Genomic DNA, 24,597 nt, shown 5'->3' with positions numbered 1-24,597 from the left:
GTTATCTCCTGATAGAGCCGCCTGGCGCTAGTTACATTCCTACCTGGGCTCCAAAGCCTCAGTTGTCATCGGTTTGGGGTTCGTGACTGTGGACTCTCCATCTATCTTCTCTTTTTGCAGTGAGGTTTCAGAAGGGGATCGAGTAATGGTCACACTTGGCATTGGCAATCCCTTTGGGGCAGTCTGCGGAGGATCCGTGCTCTCATTTGGAGTAGTCTGCAGAGGATCCGTGCTCTCATTTGGAGTAGTCTGTGGAGGATCCGTGCTCTCAGGTGGCTGATACAGAGGGTTGGAGAAGACTTTGGGGGCAATAAAATTACCTTCTGAAAGACAACATATAAATGGTTCCCACAAAGTAGTTATTGACACATTTTCCATTTCCTCAAACTCACCGACTCATAATTTATCATCATCAATTCACAAATGTGTAGCGCAGGGACCCCAGTAACGCCTCTTTAGCACAGATGGTGGGATCAGTCATCCTGTGAGACAGAGCCCCCCCCGAGATGCCTCCTGGGCATTTGAGCTCTTCTGATCTTCCTAGAGAGCTTTAGTGGCCGTCGACAGTCTAATCTGCCCAAGGTTCTGATTCTTGGAATGACCATTGAACTTTATTTATAGAGTTATTTGGGGCAGAACAGGATTTACCGCAGAGGGCAAACATCAGTTTGAAAGCAGGAGGAAGATTGTCTCATCTTCGGGGTTTGTAAGTGTGGGGGTATATCAGCATTCTGACCCTGGAGAGGACAGCCTCCCACACTTCAGCTATTAAAGGGTTATTAGTGCCGCCTTTTCCACAGGTTGAGGCCAAGGTCAGCCTGCATGCAGAGGATGTGATCGGCGGAGACGTCTCTGATGGCCTTCATAATGCTACGTTAATAATCAGACCGGAACGGCTGCCGATCAGAGAGGCTCTTTGTGCAGATGGACCATTCACGGTCGCTGGAATTTCTACAGAGCAATTATCTGAGCGGAAGAAGACAAGCTCGGGATTCTGGGAACCCATCGCAGCCGGGGGGTGTCTACAAAATTAAACCTGACGTGGAAGCTGTCCCCATAAATGCATTAAGGATCATTCATTTAATTGGGAAAAACGAGACGCAGAAACCAGGTTTCGCATGGAGCGCCGGCCACGCATAAAGAGCGATTCAGTTGCAAAGTTGGAAAAGCGTTCTTATCACCATAGCAACCAATTGAATGGCCCAATCAGTAGAGGACCACGTTTTAGGCTTTGCACTAAAATCCCTTTTATCAATAAGTGTTATGATATAATGGATTAACCCATTGTACAGCGCTACTGAATATGACGGGGCTATATAAAACAATAGCGCAACACCCTCCCTATCAGATATATCAGGGGCTCATGATATATGCAGTCTGCCCCAAAGGCATTGGAGTGGGACCCCCATTCATATAATGAGTACCCTTAGATTTTGAATGTTTGGTCAATTGGCAGGGAGAGAGCTGCCTCTGCTTGAAGCCGCTAGAGGTTTGTCCTACCTGCTTGCACACAGGTGAGCAAGGCTCTGTGTTGCGTGTTTAATGTATCTGGGTGAAGGTGACCTGTGGCAGAGGTCAGCGTGTGGGGCAGCTGGGAAGCAGCCGTCCTGTGTAAGAGGATATGGCTTTATTAGTAACTTCCCGTAGTACAGCGGCTGATTGAATTAGCCGCAGATGTAACATTAGTGTCAGGAGACCCTTGTAAAGCAGGAAATAAATACAGGAAAGGGGGCAGAGGTCGGCAGGGGACACGCAGCAATACAACTAATGGGAAGAAATATCATTCAGTAACAGTGAAAGGGTGTACCACGGGGTGCGGAATAACATGCATCTGCAGATCACGTATTAACCAGGACCAGCTGACATTGGTGCTCAATTCCCTGCACGCTAAACAGTCAGGAATCAGCCGCGTTATCCGTTATCTTCACAAGTTAGATAAACAAAATAGATACACTGTACCCAGCCATAACAAGTGCAAGCTCTTTAGATCAGAGACACATAGTTTGACGCCACCTTCATGCCCCCATGTCCCGCTCACCTTCAATGTGACCCAGTGCACCCGGGGGCTGAGCGCTCGCAACATGCAGGCAGACGTCGTCCACGGAACTCCACTTCAAGCCGAAGAACCTCTTGCCGGATTTCTTGGCCTGAAACAGGCCCGGCAGTAAACGCTGGCATTCCCGGCTTCTGTGCAGGTTGCCGAGAGGCTTGCAGGACTCTGGACAGGAGGCACATCGCTTAACGGTCACCTCCACCTGAGGAGGAGAATCCGCGAAGGAACGTTTCCTGCAGAACATCGCCACGTCTGGCCGGAGAAAGACACGGACACCTCAGCTGCGTAACCCAGTTAGCCTAATTAATAACCCAGTTAGTCTAATTAATGCTCAAGATCTGTTTGGCAGGACGCCTTGCGGTGATCCCCTACATGCAGTGACTACTACTTTACTGAGAGTTGCGGGCACATGCCCTGGGAAACCAGACTCCAGTCCACCTGGGCAGCAGATGCTCAGTAAGCCATTGTTCCAGGGTAACTGGAGACTCCCTAATTCTTAAGCGCAGTCCCCCCTCACTCTTTGTTACATGATGTGATGCTTGTCCAGTTCACCCATTTGTACACTGCTGCGGAATAGGAGGGTGCTATATAAACCAGTAAACGGTAATACATGCTTTACAGAGACCCCAGCAGATAAGAAGATGAGGATGTGGGGAACCCCCGGCCACAATAAACTTAACACAAGCTCCTCAGAATAAAAACCTAATGAGACCACAACCAGAGCCCAGCTTAATAATAACAATTTACATCAACATCCCCCCCCCAACACAAAACCAGTATAAAACCAACACCAGTACCTCTCACCCAGGGGAGGGTCAAGCTGCACACAATTTGGGTTTAAGTAACTTTAGGCTGAGGTCAGTGGATGGTTGGCAAGAAACCCCGGCCCCTGGTTGGATTGGCCTGGCCCGGTTGGATTGGCCTGGCCGCAGGATAGATCAGCCTGACCCCCAAACGTATCAGCTCGACCCAGACCCAAGATGGGGGAGCCCAGCGGCCATGGTGCAGGGTGACTACAGCTCCCAGACATACCAGAGTATGGGGTGTGCAGCACGGATCCAGCTCCACACCCCGGGTTTTCAGGATGACGCTTGGGGGAAAACATGTAGCCATATGCACTGACCGGCAGAATGTGAGCTGGTCAGTACAGTGTCGCTACCGGTTGGGTTTAATGGCTCTGTGCCACTGAAGAGTATCGTTAATTGAACCGAAAACAAGGACCAGCATTATGTCTTGCAAGATTTTCTGCAATGCTTTAGGTGAAGGGGCAAATTCTCACAGCAAAACAGGTTCTCAGTATAAGGGGCAGATTGTCAGGGGCAAATTATTGGCATCATACAGCTTTAAACTGGTAGTTACTGGCTGCATTTTCCCAGTATGGTGTAAATGTGCGTTCCTACAGCGCCACCTAGTGCTGCTTTCTGAGTATTTATTACCATCCTGTCCCTATCCTGGTTCCTGCCTTGGTGGCATTAACTCTGAAAGTAACCCGGAGTTAAAAGCATCACTCCAGAGTGGGGCTAACCCATGCCGGAGCCGGGCAGAACCATGCCGGAGCCGGGCAGAACCATGCCGGAACCAGTATAATCCATGCTAGGGTCAGGCTGGTCCACTTCGACTTTACATTGAGGAATATTCCTGACGTGCAGTCAAATTAGTCAGTCAGAACCAAGTTTAATTACACATGAATCAGACATCTATTTACAGTTTCACCAACAGAATCCACACACCCAATAGAGACAGGGCAAGAAAGAGACTGATGTGATCTCCCAGTTTAATATACTACAGTTTGGAGATCTTCGCATGCATCTCCTAGAGCAAAACTGACCTACACTCACAGTGCATGTGACTACGTGTATATTTTTTTGTGTTTTTGGCCATCTACTTTTAGCAGAAGTGTCGGTTGCGTTACACAAGTTTTATGCCGTTGTTGGAAATGTTGTAAAGAAGCAGTCACAATAAATCCCTCTGCGGCCGTTCGGGGCAGGTTGCAGGCCACTCATATAATCACAGCGTGGCTGCGTGCCATAAAGTGTCTGCACCCACCCCACGGCCAAAAAAAGTTCAATTTCCACCCGTCTGAGCTGGACTTTGGAAATGTGACATATTCACAAAACTGCAGCCGCCATATGCGATAGGTGCGTGGATCCGGGAATAAAGAATGTTCTGTACATGCGCCTCATGTTTTCCAGGAGTCCCACCACAGTCGCAAAAAGTCCCCCCCCCCCGTTTAGGCACAAAGTGGGGGTGATTCTGCAGAACGGACGGGGAGTTGAAATGTATGCCATTTTGTTTGAAATGTGCAGGATTTAGTATTAGTCCATACGCGGTGTGACCCCACAAATAGGCACGTAACAGAGCAGCGTCCGCCTTTAAGGGGGGTCTCTCTCTAGTTTGCTCGTCGCGTGTTTGATCCGTTTGTTTTCTCTTAGGTTCCGAAGACGGGCGTTTTTACTGGTGATTTCCTCGACATGCGTGGTGGGAATCCATCCTCTCTCGCCATCCGAGAGCCGAATAACTTCCATCCATCCTAAGAAAACAATATGTTAAGTGTGGAACACACATGTGCACTGAATCTATTACATGCTACCCCCCAAAACAGCACCTAGTGTGGAAATCTGACCCCAAAAGTGCAGAAATGGCAGTCTGCGCCCCTGACAAATGCCCTCAACTGATATAATTAACGTATGGTGCATCTTTCCGCTCCGGCCCAGCGTTTGGGACGCTGGTAAAATAAATTCACCTGTTACGGTTGTGCACACACACACTTGCTGTCATGGACTATGATTCCCATCATGTAGAATCCAGAGGTTACTATCCCAGAGCTGTGGGATTCAGGTCATTACTCACCGTCGCTAGTCTTTGCTGTAAGCCTCAGGATATCAGCCTTCTCCAGAGTCAGCTCATCATGCCCCTGTGCTGTGTATCCTTTAATGCATTGGACTTGGGGTATATCTGGGGGTATCAGAACACACTGTAAACATATAAGCCCTGGCTGTGGCCAGCAAAAGCCACCCAGATTACCCTAACAAGTGCCACCTACCAGTACAACCTAACCCTATGGTTTACTGAATAGACCATCGGGGGGACCCTGCAGGCTACACTGTATCCACTTGCTGATTATGGGCTTCCTGCTGAACCTAAAGACAGTTATACCCCAGGCTCCTATGACAGCATACGATGGGTCTTTTAATATATACTTTTTTATTTCCATTTTAAAGGAAATCCCAAATGATGATTTACAAACTGTGTCATACACATTCCTGATTTGCCTAATGGTCCCATGATACCCCAGTGCAAGGAGGGCGCACCTTCGCTCTCTGTCAGTTGCTCCAGGTCCGGGACGCTGGAAGGGCACATGGCAGAGATCCACCTCAGCTTCTCGCTCCTATCCAACAAGAGAAGACATTTCACTGTTTGTACTCTTCTTCTTCGTTATATATTAAATCCTGAAAATCCTACTTACTCCTTAGAGAACATCACAACACAGAAAGTGTATTCCTGAAAGGGTTAATCTATACCTCTTAGAATGTCACTCGGAATTCTTTTAGTATCAGTGGTGGATTGAAACATTATTTTCGAAGATTGCTCTAATACAAATATCAGCTTTTTTCAGTCCGGATTTTCTTTGTTCATCTCTTTAGAATGCATCACATATTATTATTTCATAGAAAGAGTGGTCGACCACCATTCCCCCTTTTTATGATCTCTTCCCATTGTTAAAATCACATTTTGTCCTGTTTTACCCCCCCCTCCTCCTGCTCCCTGTTACTCACTCGCTCTGTGCCCGTAGCAGAATCTCGTGCTTGGGTCGCTGGTCGTGACATAGCTGCACATGGAAGACTTCTCCTGGAACCTCCTGAAGTTTCCAGCTCAGATCGGTCACCTTGAGATCACACCGCGGAGCGTGCGCAAACACCGCAAAACGGCCCGTCCTGCAGGCACAAGAGACAGCAACCGAAGAACGGCCGGATAGATTAAATAAAGAGTAAAAAGAATATCACAATCCCATAAATCAAAAATGCATAAGCCCATAGAGACCCAGAGGGTAGGATCTGATTTTCTGTTTGGTTGAATGAAATGTAACACTCTCATTTTATCCGACACATTCCCTCGGACACTTACTCTTTCCGCCGTGACAGCAGCAGGCAGTCGTTAAACAAATGCAGATACACTGTCCTCGGGCTGAGCTTAAATCGCGATCCTGCAGCGTTAGGGATTTGCATGTCCAGTTCTGTTAGTTCTCCATGTTTCACCAGCCAGCGGGACTGAGAGATAAGGGGGAAAATCTGCAAAGACAGGAGACCCGGGGTAAGCACACCTAACCTCTTCAAGTACCGGAGACCCAGAGGTGACCAGAGGTCACACCTAAACTCTTCAAGTACCGGAGACCCAGAGCTAACCAAGGGTCATACCTAAACACTTCAAGTACCAGAGACCCAGAGGTGACCAGGGGTCACACCTAAACACTTCAAGTACCGGAGACCCGGAGGTGACCAGAGGTCACACCTAAACTCTTCAAGTACCGGAGACCCGGAGGTAACCAGGGGTCACACCTAAACACTTCAAGTACCGGAGACCCGGAGGTAACCAGGGGTCACACCTAAACACTTCAAGTACCGGAGACCCGGAGGTAACCAGGGGTCACACCTAAACTCTTCAAGTACCGGAGACCCGGAGGTAACCAGGAGTCACACCTAAACTTTTCAAGTACCGGAGACCCAGAGCTAACCAGGCGTCACACCTAAACACTTGAAGTACCGGAGACCCGGAGGTAACCAGGGGTCACACCTAAATTCTTCAAGTACCGGAGACCCGGAGGTAACCAGGGGTCACACCTAAACTCTTCAAGTACCGGAGACCCAGAGCTAACCAGGGGTCACACCTAAACACTTCAAGTACCGGAGACCCAGAGCTAACCAAGGGGTCACACCTAAACACTTCAAGTACCGGAGACCCGGAGGTAACCAGGGGTCACACCTAAACACTTCAAGTACCGGAGACCCGGAGGTAACCAGGGGTCACACCTAAACTCTTCAAGTACCGGAGACCCGGAGGTAACCAGGGGTCACACCTAAATTCTTCAAGTACCGGAGACCCGGAGGTAACCAGGGGTCACACCTAAACTCTTCAAGTACCGGAGACCCGGAGGTAACCAGGGGTCACACCTAAACTCTTCAAGTACCGGAGACCCAGAGGTAACCAGGGGTCACACCTAAACTCTTCAAGTACCGGAGACCCAGAGCTAACCAGGGGTCACACCTAAACACTTCAAGTACCGGAGACCCGGAGGTAACCAGGAGTCACACCTAAACTTTTCAAGTACCGTGTACTCAGAGGTAACCAGGGGTCACACCTAAACTCTTGAAGATCAGGTTCCGCTGTGATTCATACTCACCTTGCTTTCAAAGTGGATCTTCTTGTTCAGATGGATCAGCTCCTCGGTTCTCTTCATCGATTGGACACTGGCATTGCACTCCTTCACCAACTGCAAGGGACGACAGTGCGGAATTTTTATAAGAGCCCCATCTTGAGTGAGAATGTCGCCCTTTCCTGGACACAGGAGCTAAGCGTTACATGTCTGCTGTGTGACCCTGTGGCCACATCTGTGATTCACATGTGGTCTGCAGGACTTCTCACTAATGTGCAACTGCTCACCCCCTGGTAATACAAACAGCCCCGGGCAGGAACCTGCCTGACACCTGCCTGTTATCTCTCACCCAACTGAGACCTTCCTGTGCCCTAACCGACTGGGAGACGGACTCTAAAAATAGAGAATTCAGGTTCCCGTCTGCACTAAGTATGTTCATATTATCTGTTTATAATAATAGCACTGGCATATTAAATGCTGAGTTTGGGCCTGTCCCATCTATCCATTCCAAACTCATAAAAATGTCTAAAACCTCCAATAAATGCGGGTATCGGGTAAATCCATGGTTCATGTATTAAGCGTTTAGAGCCCTTTGCACATCAAGAGTGTGAGTACCGAGCTTAGTAATTAGTGCCCAGATTATGAGGTACCTTCTTCAGTTCGGTGAAGGCTTTGCTTGCCGTGTCTTCATTCTGGGATCCGGGGGCCGTGTGCTTTAGTATGTTCTGTAGAGACACACAGGATGGAGACATACTGTAAAGACGCCCCAAAAACCCCACAACAGACTAACAATCTGACACTGGAAAGTTTCAGTCCTGTGCCTTAGTCTGCAGTGCTGAATTCACTGGCTCAAAGCCTAATTAATTAAAGGCACCACTCGCTTCATTTGTAATAATGCACCCTCTTTTCAAATTATCAGGTTTTGAGAGTTTTTGTTATTTTAAAACATCTGAACACCAGGTGGCGCTACTAGACAAACATGTGACATGTAAATACAGAAAAAAACGCAGAGTTTTGAAGTTGTCCTTTTAAGAGGAACTTTGTGCCCAGGCATGTTCCAGCACTAATCCACGTTATGAGCGTTTTGATGGGACATGGTGGTGATATTGGACTTCAGTAAATGGTTTTCCAGGCTTTGGTGGCTTCACGCATCCCCCTTACGCTTAGTTAAAGTGACAGGTGTAAGGATTTATCGATGCGGAATGCGTGCATGTGAAGACTCATTCCATGTGCACAGGAGTCACGCCTACCCGCTCACTCTCACGAGTGCTACTCCATGGACCAGACTGATGAAATCCCCCTACGGCATTGGGGGCGAGCCTGGAGCTCTCTAGCTGTTGGTGAACTACAACTCCCATGATCGCCAGCCACGGTTTAGTCATTGAAAAGTCATGGGGATATACAGCTGGAGAGCTACCTTTTGGTGACATCTGCCCTAAGGCTCTCCTGAACAGTTATGTAGAATTTAGGAGGCAATTCTAGAAGCCAGTCAGATTTTTTAATAGTTACTAGAAAAGTAAAAAGTAGCACCAAATGTTGGGTTTCTAGAGTAAACATTTTGGCTGGATTGTTAAAGGCTACAGAAGTGTCGCTACCTCCACCAGCATTTTTAGGCGCATTATCCTCTGGAAGGGCAGGATCAGGAAGGAGGTCAGAGGGAGACGCTGGCAAACTTGGTCTTCTTCCAGCTTGGCCAGGACTGCTCGGAACCGTGTGTTCTCCAACCTAAGACACAAAGAAGCGACGTCACCAGTCGGTAGGATCAAAAGTCAGTCTTTCGAGGGAGAACTAGTAATAAGCCACACAACGGTCCACAGAGAAGGCGACGGCGGATGACTGATTTTGTCAAATGTGGTAAGAGAACTAAAAAAGAATCAGTGGCCATGCCCCGGCCTCTCGGTAAAGCCTAGAGAAATGTCATGTCAGCAGCAACCCGACCAGGTGGGATCCACTTACAGCAATCGCTGGTAGGTTTGTTCCTGATAGGCCTGGTTCGTGACGTAAGGGAGGTATACGCGGCGCAGTTCAGGGCAGTGATGAAGGACAATATCACACACGTCAAACCTCAAAATGTCTTCCTCCAGCCTTTCCTCCAGATCAGCCAAGAACCTGCAAGTCCAAACCCAGAGAGATACCCATGACAAGTGCTTCAGGACTGTGCAGTAATATAATTCTTGGTAACAGTTATGTCTCTGAATCTCTGCCTGTGCAGTTTATTTGCTACGGCATTTGTGGGAAGGTAGATTTACAAACCTCTCGCTGATCTCCTTCACTTCTGGTAATTTGGAGAAGAGCCACTGTTTCTCCTGGGCACCGAGACACTCGCTGAGCTCAGACGAGTTCAGGAAATGATCCACCACAATGGAGAGACTGTTCACATAGGAGGCCTCCGAGGTCACCAACTCAAACTTGGCCTGAACAGACACAAAATAATGACCGACGGACACAAACCGGGGGAAGCAGAAGTAAAGACGAGACAAGTACAGATTTTGGGACTCAGCAGCGGTTATAAGAGACAGACAGAGTGATAAGATGAACCCACCAGCCACTTTCCACCTACTCGTTAGGAGAGCTTTATGAGCATCCCCAGCTGTGCTGAATTCCGTTACTGCCGTTCTCTTTACTTATGTATATGTCTGTAAAACCACGAGTGAAGCCCAAGTGAAACCAAACCCCCCATTAAGGTGATGTTTGGAGACCTGACCCTATGCCATTTGACTAATGCCACAAATTACAGCTTAAATAAGGTGATGGCTGCCTCGGGCAGAACAAGGACTTAAGTGCAAGCAGGAGATCAGTAGTAAACAGGTCATAAAAAAGAAGCATGAGGGATGGTGCCACCATGAGACCAAAAACATAGAAAGCACAAAGACAAAGGCTCCGAACAGGGCACGGCAGAGATATACTTTTTTGGGTCTATGCCACCGTAGATAACCCCGACGGATACTCTATGTATAGCCCCGCCTGTTACCATGCATTGTATTAGCCGTATATATATATATATATATATATATATATATATGGGGTGGGGAGTTCTAACCTCTTGTAATTTCCGCTCCTGGGCGGTTAGCGTGTTTAGCAGGCCGCTGCCTCTAACATCAGGTATGTCCTGCCACAAGGAGAAGGTGGAACCTCGGGAAGATCGCTGGGAGCGGAAGGAGCTGCTGGGGGACAGGTTGGACTTGGGACTGGGCGACGCGTACTCGTCGTCAGCCGTGGGGTCCTCTCGCTTCTGCCTTTGGAGTTCCCGGTTTATGGCTACATCACTGTACTCCTGATATAGGATCGCTAAGTAGAAAAAATCACTGGGTTAAAAGCAGGATAGAGGTGATCTGTTTAGGAATGATCAAAACGATGTCACCCCATCACCTGCCATAAAGTCTTACAATAAAGAAAAGCAGCATTTTGAGAACAGAACATGTTGCTGAATGTTGTGCAGAAAAAATATAAAACACTCATTAATCTTGCGGATCACCCTCAAGGAAACGCTCCTAAAACACCCTGCTCCCTACCCATCTATCAAACCAAGAAACCCGTCTCTTATTCCTGCTCTGTGGGTCTCTGGAAACATTTCACATTTTGCTTTGCACAATGTATCCAAACTTTTCGTGCTCTTTAACCAACGTAAAATCATTTTCTGGTGGCAGGTTCACTTAACCACTTATGAGATCAAACAGTTTGCGTGGTATTTGGCTGTGTCAGTTTGAGGAGGAAGAAGTCGATGGCTTTAGGCAATTTAAAATTAAAGGCTAAAAAAAGATTATCTTCAGAGTTGGTTCTAAACCTCTCCTCGGGGTGAGAAAACCGTCCGACCCTATTCACATGCAAATCACGCCAGCACCGCGTTCACTAAGAGGCCTCGAGGAGAGACGCACAGCAAGATCTGCCCTCTTCTTAGAGTCTCTCGGAATGTCACTTAGTAACATTTACCAACGGAAAACTGAATTATTGGCACTGTATATTTTCTCAGCAGGTATTTTTATTCCATCGGCACAATATCATTGCTAGATTTTTATTCCACAAAATACACACCTTCAAATTCTGAAAAAGGTGAAATAAGGCAGATTTTACAACTGAATTTTTTTTTGATGGACGATACAATGAAAATGTACCGATGGTGGGATTAGAGGTAGTTAACGACAATGGTCTCCACATTGAAGTTCTTTTCTTCTTACGTAACATACACTTACAGCTCAGGAGAAAGCGAGACTGTCTCCTTTCACAGTATGACTGGCGTCTCTGTGACCTGGTCTCCACTGAGGGGGTCTGCTTGTCTTCGCAGGGGGGACATCTCTCATTTTGGGGACTCTCTTTCTCCTGGCTAGGTGGTCGTCCAGGATTCCCTTCCACACTCTCCGTGAGTTTATTCCTGTAATGATAAACAGGGTCTCCATAAGCCTCCAGGCCAGTGCAGAGAACGCCTGGCTTTGGGACAAAGTGGGGAGGCAGAGAATGTACGTTCTGTTGGAACAATTGAAGGCCAAGTGTCGGAAATTCCTTAAAACAATCAAACAAAAAGACATTTGAATGTGCAGTGTGAGCGACCGAAACAGTGAAACTTGTCATAATGTTTCTTAAAACGCAACACTTTACAAATACCTTCCAATCTCAATCAGTTACTTTGTTACCTGAGCCAGGAGTTGCCCGGCTCCCAGGAGGACGGCTGGAGAAGGCTGGCCACCCCTGCGCTGTTACATCTCCTCTCTCTTCTTCCAGATTTACCTTCAGAGACACTAACGCTATTAATCCCGAATATCTGGGTCACACAGAGACTTTTCAGAGGGTATAATATCATATAGAATGTGCCCATGTGTTTTCAAATACCTTCTTGGCTGGCAGATGCTCCTCTTTCTCTCAGGGTGATTTTGGTGGAGAGGGACTTGCCAAGCCGGGCAGTGAAGTTGTTCCTGCGCTGGGTTAGTTGGAGTTTGCTGATTAGCTCTGCAGCAGAAAATCTCCATCGTTCCTGCTCTGTCTTTCCCGAGACAGCCGTCACCTCCAAGACTTCAGGTTCTAACTTCACCTCGGACGCAGCAGGTTCCACAACTTCAGGCTCCGAAAAGACAGAGTCCTCCAGCACCGAGGGAGTGGAAGGGCTGTTTCCCGATGCCGTGTCTGGGAGATAGAGACGTATTTTACGCCCTGAGAAAGGCAGAAAGAAAACCATAGATATCTTTAACCTTACGTGTCTCACCTAATACACACCGGGGCAAACTGGAGACTCTGGTAACCGTGGACCCTGAAATATTATTGGCTTTGAGATACAATCTATATGGATTCATCGTTCCTTAGCCATGCCTATAGTTACAGAGAAACATAGACCTCTTTCCACAATTAGTCTGCCCATTTTTCCTGCTGTAAAGACTTAAAGGGACTCAAAGTCCCTTGTTATCTGTATAATTGTTGGTCTGTCGTACCTGAAGACTATGACAACTTACAGGCAGATTTTGCTCTCTCCGACCCTTGGGATGATCTGCTGATGACTCGGGGGCTCTCCGATTGGGGCGATGATGAGGAGTGCTGGGTTTGGTCTCCATCGCTTTGCTCTGTGCTCTTTCTGCCTCTCTCCTCGTTAGTGAAGTCTTCTTTTCTGGTTCCAGTTGGGGATGAAGGCTCCTCTCTGTTCTCGAACCTCATGACCCACGGCTCCTGTACGTGGCCAGTCATTCCTGGGATAACGGTGGTAAGGGGAACATGTGTAGTCCTGTACCCCAGCTGGCTGTCACTGCACAGAGTTGGAACTCCCCCAAAAGCCAGACTCTCCTGCTGATACACTGCTATGTGCCTTACCACCCTGTGCCTGTCTCTGGGTGGGGGGTCTCCAAGGCTTGGCACCATACCACCCTCCCGGCCATAGGGCAGTGGGCTGCGGTGGAGCTGGAACTCCGGGAGAGGCTGGTATTCCATCATGAGGGTGTTAGAGAGACCAGGCCTGTGGAAAAAGAGACAGACATTAAAGCTATTAGACAGCATCAATAGTCAACAACCTCTCCTGCTATTCAACTTGTATCTGGTGGCCGCATCTGCTCTAACACCTGTAAGCAATTTACATCGCCATATGGACATATTCCTGAATCAATGGGGAAGAATTACTCGAAACTAGGTTTAAAGGAAACTCTTTTCTGCATTAAAGGAAAACTTGGTGCCTTCCTTATGGCTCCGGCCGTGTGTGACGTAGCAAAAAAGCATCGATCAAACATCAAAGGGGAGCATCTAAATCCACATGTAAGGCTCCTGGAATGGACGAGCAGAAAACCACCAGCTGTGAGTGAAAAGGAGGTGGAAAACGGCTTCAAGAGAAGAGGAATCTAATAAGGATATTTTGGATTGTGTGCAGTAGGACCTTGGAAATGTTGGCTTCTCAAATATTAGGCCGCGCTCCACACCAAATGAAAATGTTCCCCAAACATCAACTTTTCGGTTCAGCGACTTTCCCAGAATAAGAGCCTGCAAGATCAGAGCTGAAGAGTGGCTTACGGTTACACCTGCTCGTGAGAGGCAAAGATTCCGGGAGCCGCGAACAATGGCGCCTGTATGTGGGACCTTCTGTAAGCGCAGGCGCGGGTCACCGGAGTGAGGTCACCGGAATGAGGTATAGCACCTTGTTTATAGGGACCTCACACCAGACAACACATGCGCAATCAAGCAGTGAGGGTCCTGTTGATACGTTGGAATGAGATATTCAGGGTCAGTGAAGGAGTAGGAGTTTATGACTGTTTCTTAATGAGTGGGGTGAAAAAACATGTACCACTTGACACATTGATACTACCTGGTAGTACAAAAAAATGACCTTGTTTTTTACTATTTTAATGGAATAAATATCTGTAGAAATATTTCAGAGCATGGGAAATGCTCTGTTGAATCTAGAACAGGCTATGTAGTGATGCTCTGCAGAACGGGTTCTAGATCACCAGGATCTGTTATGGTCCTCTGCACCATTTCACAGCTGTGTGTTAAGCAAAATTTCATAAATCCAGCAGGTTTTACCCTAAATTTAAATGAGATTCCATTTCAAAAATAGAAGATTTTCAGCTGCTTTTCACTGCCTGAGCCTGCAACGCCTGCAGGGAGAAGCCTCCGAACGCAGTGCAGTCACGGGGTAAAACCACTAAACGCAGCTACAGTCATGGGGGGGAATGCTGAAACAATCATTGGGGTAAAACCTCTGAACCAGGCTACAACGAAAACCCTATTTATCAAAGAAATATATTCCCTGATGGAACAGATTGGTCAGAGTTTGGTAGAATGCATCTGCAATTAGCAATGAATATAACTCCCGATACATAATATGATCCATTCCCCAACAATATCCACAACACAAGAGTCCGCTCTTCAAACCAGATCCCTTTCATCCTCTGGCACGGCAGGGGAATTGCCCAGGAGCCCCAGGGGTGGGTAATTGCTCACATGCAGCTTGAACATATCACCAAATATTTGCACTACTGCAGGAGGTGACATCACGGTGAGGTGAGAGCAAACAGGGCTTTAATGCAACTCTAGCCATCACAACTCCAGTGTGTGCAGGGACTGTGAGGCATATAATGTATTCTAAAATAAACAAGCGTTTGCACGACAGCTTTCTGTGACAGTGAAATAGTGTTCTAGTAATAGTAAATTATTAATTGGACAAATGTGTAAAGAGGGTGCATGTAGGAGTAAGGCAGTGATGGAAGCCCAGTGTATGACAGGCCGGTGAGTCTGACACCAGCAGTGGGGAAACTCAGGGTAGCAAATGCCCAGCTTGTTACATTGTTATTGTTACAATTCACTTGTCTTTCTCTGCATAACCCCTTTTGCATACAGGACAGCAATTCCTTCATATATCCAAATCACGGCACAACTCGGCAGGGGTCAAGGGTTTTGGGGGCTGATGTTGGGGCAGATGGTTCGAAAGCTCATATGTCAGGTTGTCTTGGGGTAATATTGCTTATAAAAGGTATAAACAAGGAAAAGAGGACCTGCTGTTACAATTATGAATGCTGTAACAATTGTATATGCCCTCCTGGTGCTCTTTAACTCTTGGATCCCTCCTGATGTCACAGGATTGATGAATGTGGCCTGTTGCACATATGGGGGTACATGGGCTCCTGATGTATTTTTTTTGTGCCCCGATGTCATGGACTCAGAGTTTATCTCTAAATAGTCTCTTACTAGAGTCTTGGATTTTAAAGGAAGGCCGATTTAGGAATGCATTGGCTTCATTGTTGTATCAATTAAATTTTGGGTGGCTGTTGAAGTCCTGGCAGGGGTGACATCCGTGAATTTGACTTTGAAGGTTCCTGTGTCCTGTTCTCAGACTATGAGCTGAAGTATAGAATTTGCCCCCAGCGATTTGGAGGCTGCCCCATGCCGGAGCTGTTTGAAGTTTTCCAGAGAGAGTTTGGGTGTTTTTTTATCTGCAGCGCTGTCCCCATTCCTCCCACTCCTCGCAGCAAACGCCTCGCATTGTTCCTTCTGCGTCTTTAAAGGGAACCTGTCACCCAAATCTGTAATCAGAAGCCTCGAGGGATGTTGGGTGATTGTTTCTATGAAATGGGTGGTTATTTGTACCAGCTTTTTTGTCACTCTTATTTTCTTATTAAAGGAGCAGAGTTATCAGAGGCAGCTCAGTTCCGCTGATCATCCCCTGGCCTTGGATCATTGGCTTTGGGTCAGTCATTGGGTGGAAATATGATTAAGTTTTTTTGTTGTTTTAAAAAAAAGGCTTTTAGGAAATTTGGAAACAATGATTTTTTTTGGATGGATTTCTACCTGCCATGTTTTTTAGGACGTTCAGTAAATATAAGCATCTAGAAAGCTTTTATATCTGAAGCATAAGATATATGAAAATGTGTTGTCATTTCATCCTGGGGAAAGAATTCTTTAGGCACAGAACAGGCATTTGAGAGACTTGAGTTCCTGTTTCACTTCTCCTGCTCAGGAAGTGAGGTGTGCACCGGGAAATCGCTTCCCCCAGCATGTTCACTCTGAATGTTACAGGTGCTCCTGATTGTAAGGTTCTCTTACAAATCTGCAACATCCAAACAAACGCGTCAAGAAATGCAGATGCCAAATATGTTTCAGGACAATTTCCAAAGGGTAAATACATGGCTGAGGGGGGTAATTGTGCCCCATGTTTGTGTTTTATGTATAGTTTCTCTTTTAAAATTGATCCTGTAAGCACCTGCCATAAACACGCATCTTACAGCCTTGTAATCATTTTATTGCCGTATCCATAAAAACGAATCAATAAGATGACATGTTTACTCTAAAATAACGATTCCTGGAGAAGGAGCGGCAGAGAGAAGTAATGGAAGTTATTATGGAGGACGGCAATAAACGCTTTCTACATCCCACCAACGTCATCACAATAAGAGGTTCACAAACTGGAGACTACGCCCCCTCCAATAAGTTTTCTTTTTGGGGGACAAACACATGCTTTACACTTATATATGAATGCAGTCCAGGCACGCATGATGCAGGTTCCTTGTTATCTCATTTAATTCCTTAAGGTCCAAGGTCCATGCGCTTCTCACAAGGTAAATGACCATTTATTGGGAAGGGTGTAATTAGCGGTCACCGTGATAGAGGGTCCCGTTAAAGGACCCTGCATGCGGTAAACACAACTTTGGCGGAATGCTGTGATTGGGTTTTGCCCGGTTCTGGTATCGTTGGTGGAATTTATTACATGATAGAGCTGAATTATCACTAAAGCTTTAGTCTGTTCACTTCCAGAAGTTTAACGTCCTAGAAAGCACTTTTTGTTTAGGGGAGGTTTGTTTGGTCTTTTCAACTTCCTATTATGTAATCATGTGACCCCCTGTCTACTTCCTGTCTATAAAGTCACAACATAATGAAAATCTGCCATTGATCTGACAGTTTAGATTTTACTGGTTGTAATTACATTTTTATAATGTATGTTCCGGGTTTATGGAAAATCAAGCCCAAAAAAAGACAAAAGACACTTTGTGCTCCACAAAAAAAGAAATGAGAGAGACCCCAACGCACGTCTCATGGAGTGACCCAAAAGAAACATATTGGGGTGGGGGGGCTGCGCATGTCCCGTTCCTTTCCATAGACAGGTGATGCAAAATGTCATCCCCGTTTGCCAGAGGGGAGTGCACCCCGAGCGTTACATGTCACTGGAGCTGAAAGGGTTACGGTGTCTGTCCCTGGCTCGGTCTGGCTTGCGATGATGATGATGATGAAGATGTATCCATAATTCCCCGAGAGTTGTCCCAATCCTTATTCTCTAAGACGTATAATTATATTTGGTCTTTGATGTTGATTGCTGAAGGAATGCGCCCTGGCACAGCATAGTTGGCAGCTATAAATAGCTTAACATGTGAAAGTCCCTCAAACTCGTCCTGATTAGGGTAGTGGCTACAGGTGCCGTTGGCAGGCATGGCTGGTAATGTCTGCAGAGCCTGGCACCTCGCCTCTCCGTTTGACCGACAGGCCAGAAAAAGCTCGCCCGGAGGCTATGTCTGGCTGTGGGCGAGGGAAGGAGTTTGGGTTAAGTGAGGCTTAGGGGTTAGAAGGGGTTACGGTGTGAAGCCCATAAGGAGAGATGAAACAGGCGAGGGGGTGGCAGGACCCCGGGGGCTGGAAACGCATGCCACGCTATCCATGTTCATAGACACGCAAACATTCTGGCTGGCATTGAAGGGGTCTGGCTACTTCGGGGGTCCCCAGCCAGAGGGGCCACATGCTGTGAGGCCGAAGAGAGGGAGCAGAGCCCCCTAAACACAGAGGAACAAGTGATCCATGAAGCGTGACGCGCTCCCTCCATCCGTAATCCGGTGCCAGGCGGATCAGAGGCACCCAACACGGGAAGGTACAGGGCAGAGGGTCACCCAACAGACAGGTGCAGGACTCTCAACACCTCTAGGACCGGGTAGCTCACAGATATAAGCAGACACGCATGTATACGGCAGCCTGTGCCCGGGGGCTGTGAGTTCGGGGCCAGTTTCCCCAACAGTTTGAGACAAAGCCGCATTGAAACCCCCCACTCTACAATAACACGACAATTTAAGTGCCCCAACAAATACCCAGGGGGTAACAAAACTACCCCAACCTCACCCACTCTGCAGTAGCATTACAGAGTGACTGCCCCAGTACATACCATGGAGACAACAAACCTACCCCAGTTTCCCCCACTTTGTTTAAACATCACAGTGTAACTGCCCCAGCACATACCCCGGTACACCAATACTGCCCCAGCTTCAACCACTCTACAATAACAAGTAAAATGTAACTGCCCCAGCACATACCCCGGTACACCAATACTGCCCCAACGTCAACCACTCTACAATAACAAGTACAATGTAACTGCCCCAGCACATAACACAGGGACACCACTACTGCCCCAACGTCAACCACTCTACAATAACAAGTACAATGTAACTGCCCCAGCACATACCCCGGTACACCAATACTGCCCCAACGTCAACCACTCTACAATAACAGTACAGTGTAACTGCCCCAGCACATAACACAGGGACAACAAAAGTGCCCTAACTTCCCCCACTCTGTAATAACAGTACAGTGTAACTGCCCCAACACATACCCCGGTACACCAATACTGCCCCAACGTCAACCACTCTACAATAACAGTACAGTGTAACTGCCCCAGCACATACCCCGGTACACCAATACTGCTCCAACGTCAACCACTCTACAATAACAGTACAGTGTAACTGCCCCAGCACATACCCCGGTACACCAATACTGCCTCAGCTTCAACCACTCTACAATAACAAGTACAATGTAACTGCCCCAGCACATACCCCGGTACACCAATACTGCCCCTACGTCAACCACTCTACAATAACAGTACAGTGTAACTGCCCCAGCACATAACACAGGGACAACAAAAGTGCCCTAACTTCCCCCACTCTGTAATAACAGTACAGTGTAACTGCCCCAACACATACCCCGGGGACCACAGATCTACCCGAGCCTTTCTTCTCTGGGATAGATCACAATGCAACTGCTCAACTAGTTGCCCAAGTACAGACCCCAACCACCCCGGGAACCTCAGATCTGCCCCACGTTTACACAAGCCTTTGTTACTAAATATGTGCCACGGTCCCACACATCCCAACAGCCACCTGTGGCCCCCGGAGCAGCCCCAGCAGGGATCCGTACCTCATTGTGGGACTTGTCCGTCAGCATGTGATCAGCCCGTGGCTCCTGTGTCCCCTGGCAGAACATGGCATCCCTGCCGAGTCCCGAGCGCCCCGAATGCGGCTGGAAGTGGTGAGTGTCGGCACGCTGTGCCCCGGCTGCGCTCTAGCAGGTGCTTCCTGGTATCTCTCTGTCCATGAAACCCTTTCACATTCTCTCTTTTGTCTTAGCCAAGTCTCTCCCTCCCTCCCCCCTCTTTGTTTATGTCCCCAACGCTCTCTCTTTCATTCTCTCTCCCTCCCCTCCGTGTCCTCCCGTCTCTCCCCAGATGAAGTTCTGTGCTGCCTCCGTCCAACTTTGAGAGATCATGCACTTTTTGGCAGCTTGCACCCCTTGCCCTCCCCCTTCAGTGCCCCCGGCGTCCCGCCATCTTTCCTGACGTCTCCGGGCTTAGTTATGCTCAGCACCTGTTGGGTTTTTGCCGGAGTGCCCAGCGTGCCCAGCGTGTGCAGTGTGTGCACTCTGTGTGTGAGTGTGAGCGCAGGGACAGTGGAAGGAGGAGGTAGATCTGGATCCCTGATTTGTGCTGACACGTCTCAGACCCCGTCACCACCCCACCCCCTCCATCTCCTCCAAATCCCTGCAGACATGTCTCTGCTAACAAACACAGAACTGGTTTGGCAGCTCCCAAAATAACAGGGCGACTGTTTGCACATCTGCGAAACAGGGACATCTCCAGACACAGGGCTCCCTGTCTGCAGCCACAAAGGGGTTAAGTTCTTTTGTGGAAAGGGCAGAAAGGGTGAGACTGGGTCCCCACACAGGGGCTTTTTAGGAATCTTACATCCCTGTGAAATGGACCCTCGTTCGCTAGAATGGGGGGCGATTCTCTGTGACACAGAAGTAAATCCATATCGAGGGGGGGTATATCGATGGGGCCCTAGGCCAGGCGCATGCGCGAGACCCCTCAGTAACGGCAGCAGATTATGAGCAATGGTCTTCTCCAAAGAGCTTGAAATATGTGCCAGAGCCAATCTGTGGCCCCTGGGGCGATAGGGCCCTGGCCCCTTTGATCTGTGGAGAAGTCAGCTCTGCTCACATCCTGTTAATGCCCATGCGCCGGCCCCGCTGCAAAAGCCATTCTCTGTCTGATTGCCGTCGATACCTTGCATCAGCCTGTCTTATCTGCTGCCAGATGTAACACGGGAAGGCGCAGGGCCGTCGGCCGCATGAACTCGCCATCTTAGCTTCATGGTTTCCATCCCAGACGCTCAGTAATGCACAGGAGCCCATGCGCCGGGCTGAGTATTTTCAGTGTCTGCCAGCATGCGGCTCCCACTGCGACCAAAGTCCTTCATGTCCCTCCAGGGCCAGGTCACAAAAGGCTTCTCACTAACGATCCGCCGATAAGACAAGGTGTATCGCTCAGAGAACGGCCCTTTGTGTTGTTACAATGTGGCTGAGTGAAGAAAGTGTCTTTGCAACTAATGTAGCGTCTTATCTCAGCTCTGGAGTAAAGGCGCATTCGCGGTACTGATGTCGTGCGCTTGGGCTGGGTGGAGACGGGGCCAGGTTCTGGAACGGGCCTCGGGAGGTCCGGCTTCACCGCAGCCAAGTATCTGCCTCCCCTGACAATATAATCGGTTACATTGAACTTGGACGCGGAGGGAACAGGACTCCGGGCTCCATCGCTCCGCTGACCTGGAGGTGACCCACAGATACGCGGCAGGCCAAGAGGAACGGTACCTGGTAACCACGAGTCCCACGCACACAGAGCAAAGCATGCGCAGCCTCCCCCAACATGTCCCGTAGATCTCATCTAATACACGGGCCCAACAGCACCGACACACAGACACCTGTGCGATGAGCCGCGTAACCACTACCGGCCAGAATGCAGCGATGGTGAAACGCGGAAATTAGGAAATCAACTAAAATATACGGGTGTATGTAGATATATACAGGTGTGTGTAGATATATACGGGTGTATGTAGATATATACGGGTGTATGTAGATATATACGGGTGTGTGTAGATATATACGGGTGTATGTAGATATATACGGGTGTATGTAGATATATACGGGTGTGTGTAGATATATACGGGTGTATGTAGATATATACAGGTGTGTGTAGATATATACGGGTGTATGTAGATATATACGGGTGTATGTAGATATATGGATGTATGTAGATATATACGGATGTATGTAGATATATACGGGTGTGTGTAGATATATACGGGTGTGTGTAGATATATACGGATGTGTGTAGATATATACGGATGTATGTAGATATATACGGGTGTGTGTAGATATATACGGGTGTGTGTAGATATATACGGGTGTGTGTAGATATATACGGGTGTGTGTAGATATATACGGGTGTATGTAGATATATACGTGTGTGTGTAGATATATACAGGTGTATGTAGATATATACGGGTGTGTGTAGATATATACGGGTGTGTGTAGATATATACAGGTGTATGTAGATATATACGGGTGTGTGTAGATATATACGGGTGTGTGTAGCTATATACGGGTGTATGTAGATATATACGGGTGTATGTAGATATATACGGGTGTGTGTAGATATATACGGGTGTATGTAGATATATACGGGTGTGTGTAGATATATACGGGTGTATGTAGATATATACGTGTGTGTGTAGATATATACAGGTGTATGTAGATATATACGGGTGTGTGTAGATATATACGGGTGTATGTAGATATATACGGGTGTGTGTAGATATATACGGATGTGTGTAGATATATACGGATGTATGTAGATATATACGGGTGTGTGTAGATATATACGGGTGTGTGTAGATATATACGGGTGTGTGTAGATATATACGGGTGTGTGTAGATATATACGGGTGTATGTAGATATATACGTGTGTGTGTAGATATATACAGGTGTATGTAGATATATACGGGTGTGTGTAGATATATACGGGTGTGTGTAGATATATACAGGTGTATGTAGATATATACGGGTGTGTGTAGATATATACGGGTGTGTGTAGCTATATACGGGTGTATGTAGATATATACGGGTGTATGTAGATATATACGGGTGTGTGTAGATATATACGGGTGTATGTAGATATATACGGGTGTGTGTAGATATATACGGGTGTGTGTAGATATATACGGGTGTGTGTAGATATATACGGGTGTGTGTAGATATATACAGGTGTATGTAGATATATACGGGTGTGTGTAGATATATACGGGTGTGTGTAGATATATACGGGTGTGTGTAGATATATACGGGTGTGTGTAGATATATACGGGTGTGTGTAGATATATACGGGTGTATGTAGATATATACGGGTGTGTGTAGATATATACGGGTGTGTGTAGATATATACGTGTGTGTGTAGATATATACAGGTGTATGTAGATATATACGGGTGTGTGTAGATATATACGGGTGTATGTAGATATATACGGGTGTGTGTAGATATATACGGGTGTGTGTAGATATATACGGGTGTATGTAGATATATACGGGTGTGTGTAGATTTATACGGGTGTGTGTAGATATATACGGGTGTGTGTAGATATATACGGGTGTGTGTAGATATATACGGGTGTGTGTAGATATATACGGGTGTGTGTAGATATATACGGGTGTATGTAGATATATACGGGTGTATGTAGATATATACGGGTGTGTGTAGATTTATACGGGTGTGTGTAGATATATACGGGTGTGTGTAGATATATACGGGTGTGTGTAGATATATACGGGTGTATGTAGATATATACGGGTGTGTGTAGATATATACGGATGTATGTAGATATATACAGGTGTGTGTAGATATATACGGGTGTGTGTAGATATATACGGGTGTGTGTAGATATATACGGGTGTGTGTAGATATATACGGGTGTGTGTAGATATATGCGGGTGTGTGTAGATATATACGGGTGTATGTAGATATATGGATGTATGTATACACACACCTATGTGCAGATACCTGCGGAGTAGGAAGTACAGGCGTGTTGGTGTTGGTTCTTGCAGCGCCGGACGCCTCCGGTCTCACATAAAGATGAGTTTGTATCCAAAGTCAGTATTATCTTGTTATTTTAAAATTATTTGAGAAAAATATGTGCCCCTGGGGAGCCACGTGAGAGACGCTGAGCACAGCACCTGTCACACGGACTGCGCAGGAACATGTGTCTCCAACGCGGCCAGCTGTACGGGGACTGGGAGTACGAGGCGTTCCCCTGACGCAGAGCATGTGGTGGGAGTACGAGGCGTTCCCCTGACGCAGAGCATGTGGTGGGAGTACGGGACGTTCCCCTGACGCAGAGCGTGTGGTGGGAGTACGAGGCGTTCCGCTGACGCAGAGCGTGTGGTGGGAGTACGAGGCGTTCCCCTGACGCAGAGCGTGTGGTGGGAGTACGGGACGTTCCCCTGACGCAGAGCGTGTGGTGGGAGTACGGGACGTTCCCCTGACGCAGAGCATGTGGTGGGAGTGCGGGACGTTCCCCTGACGCAGAGCATGTGGTGGGAGTACGAGGCGTTCCGCTGACGCAGAGCGTGTGGTGGGAGTACGAGGCGTTCCCCTGACGCAGAGCGTGTGGTGGGAGTGCGAGGCGTTCCCCTGACGCAGAGCATGTGGTGGGAGTGCGGGACGTTCCCCTGATGCAGAGCATGTGGTGGGAGTATGAGGCGTTCCGCTGACGCAGAGCGTGTGGTGGGAGTACGAGGCGTTCCCCTGACGCAGAGCGTGTGGTGGGAGTAGTTGGTAAAATGGCGAGATGTGCGACTGGATTCTCGTGACATTTCAGGGGGTCCGGGGACCATCGGGGGGATTCTGTCACAGGCCCTTTACCGTCTCCTTGACACTGAGAGCACGTAATGAGGCGTCACACTGGGTTATAGATGACAGGCTGTTATCCGGCTGGAATACGGCTTGGTGACTGGTACCAATTCTGCTTCCTTTCATCTTCCTTTCGGTTAGAGCAAGCCCACGGTGCCGGGCTATCTCCGCATAAACCGAATATATGCAGCGAAACGAGTTGGGTTACGGAGACAGCATGTGAGCCA

General features: G+C 47.7%; 1 protein-coding gene across 2 annotated transcripts; it reads right to left on the bottom strand.

Moving 5' to 3' along the window:
- Window positions 1–4,320: 4,320 nt before the first annotated feature.
- Window positions 4,321–19,974, bottom strand: ARHGEF19 (Rho guanine nucleotide exchange factor 19). Of its 2 annotated transcripts, none has more exons than XM_053452048.1 (16): window positions 19,554–19,974; window positions 12,863–13,356; window positions 12,249–12,566; window positions 12,053–12,146; window positions 11,615–11,793; window positions 10,465–10,712; window positions 9,678–9,838; window positions 9,381–9,533; window positions 9,020–9,149; window positions 8,075–8,149; window positions 7,452–7,541; window positions 6,179–6,342; window positions 5,830–5,988; window positions 5,365–5,441; window positions 4,904–5,008; window positions 4,321–4,583 (listed from the first exon to the last, which is right to left on the bottom strand). In XM_053452048.1, exons 1-16 carry the CDS (start codon window positions 19,556–19,558, stop codon window positions 4,426–4,428), a joined length of 2,610 nt encoding a protein of 869 aa, XP_053308023.1. In that variant the 5' UTR covers window positions 19,559–19,974; the 3' UTR covers window positions 4,321–4,425. The 2 variants fall into 2 exon arrangements, with proteins under 2 accessions (XP_053308023.1, XP_053308024.1); XM_053452049.1 differs by having other exon boundaries at window positions 12,249–12,539.
- Window positions 19,975–24,597: the final 4,623 nt, after the last annotated feature.

Source organism: Spea bombifrons, chromosome 12, assembly GCF_027358695.1.
Source record: "Spea bombifrons isolate aSpeBom1 chromosome 12, aSpeBom1.2.pri, whole genome shotgun sequence".
NCBI lineage: Eukaryota > Metazoa > Chordata > Amphibia > Anura > Pelobatidae > Spea > Spea bombifrons.
The sequence above is the reverse complement of the archived record's forward strand: the minus strand, read 5'-3'. Positions and strand labels throughout refer to the sequence as shown.

What these genes read in the sequence shown, in the direction of transcription:
- ARHGEF19 (XM_053452048.1), bottom strand. An exon ending in AGGAGCGGAAATTACAAGAG is followed by an intron (nt 9,839 to 10,464) that starts GTTAGAACTCCC and finishes GTGTCTGTTCAG; the next exon opens with GCCAAGTTTGAGTTGGTGAC. An exon ending in CTGCTGTCACGGCGGAAAGA is followed by an intron (nt 5,989 to 6,178) that starts GTAAGTGTCCGA and finishes TTGTGCCTGCAG; the next exon opens with GACGGGCCGTTTTGCGGTGT.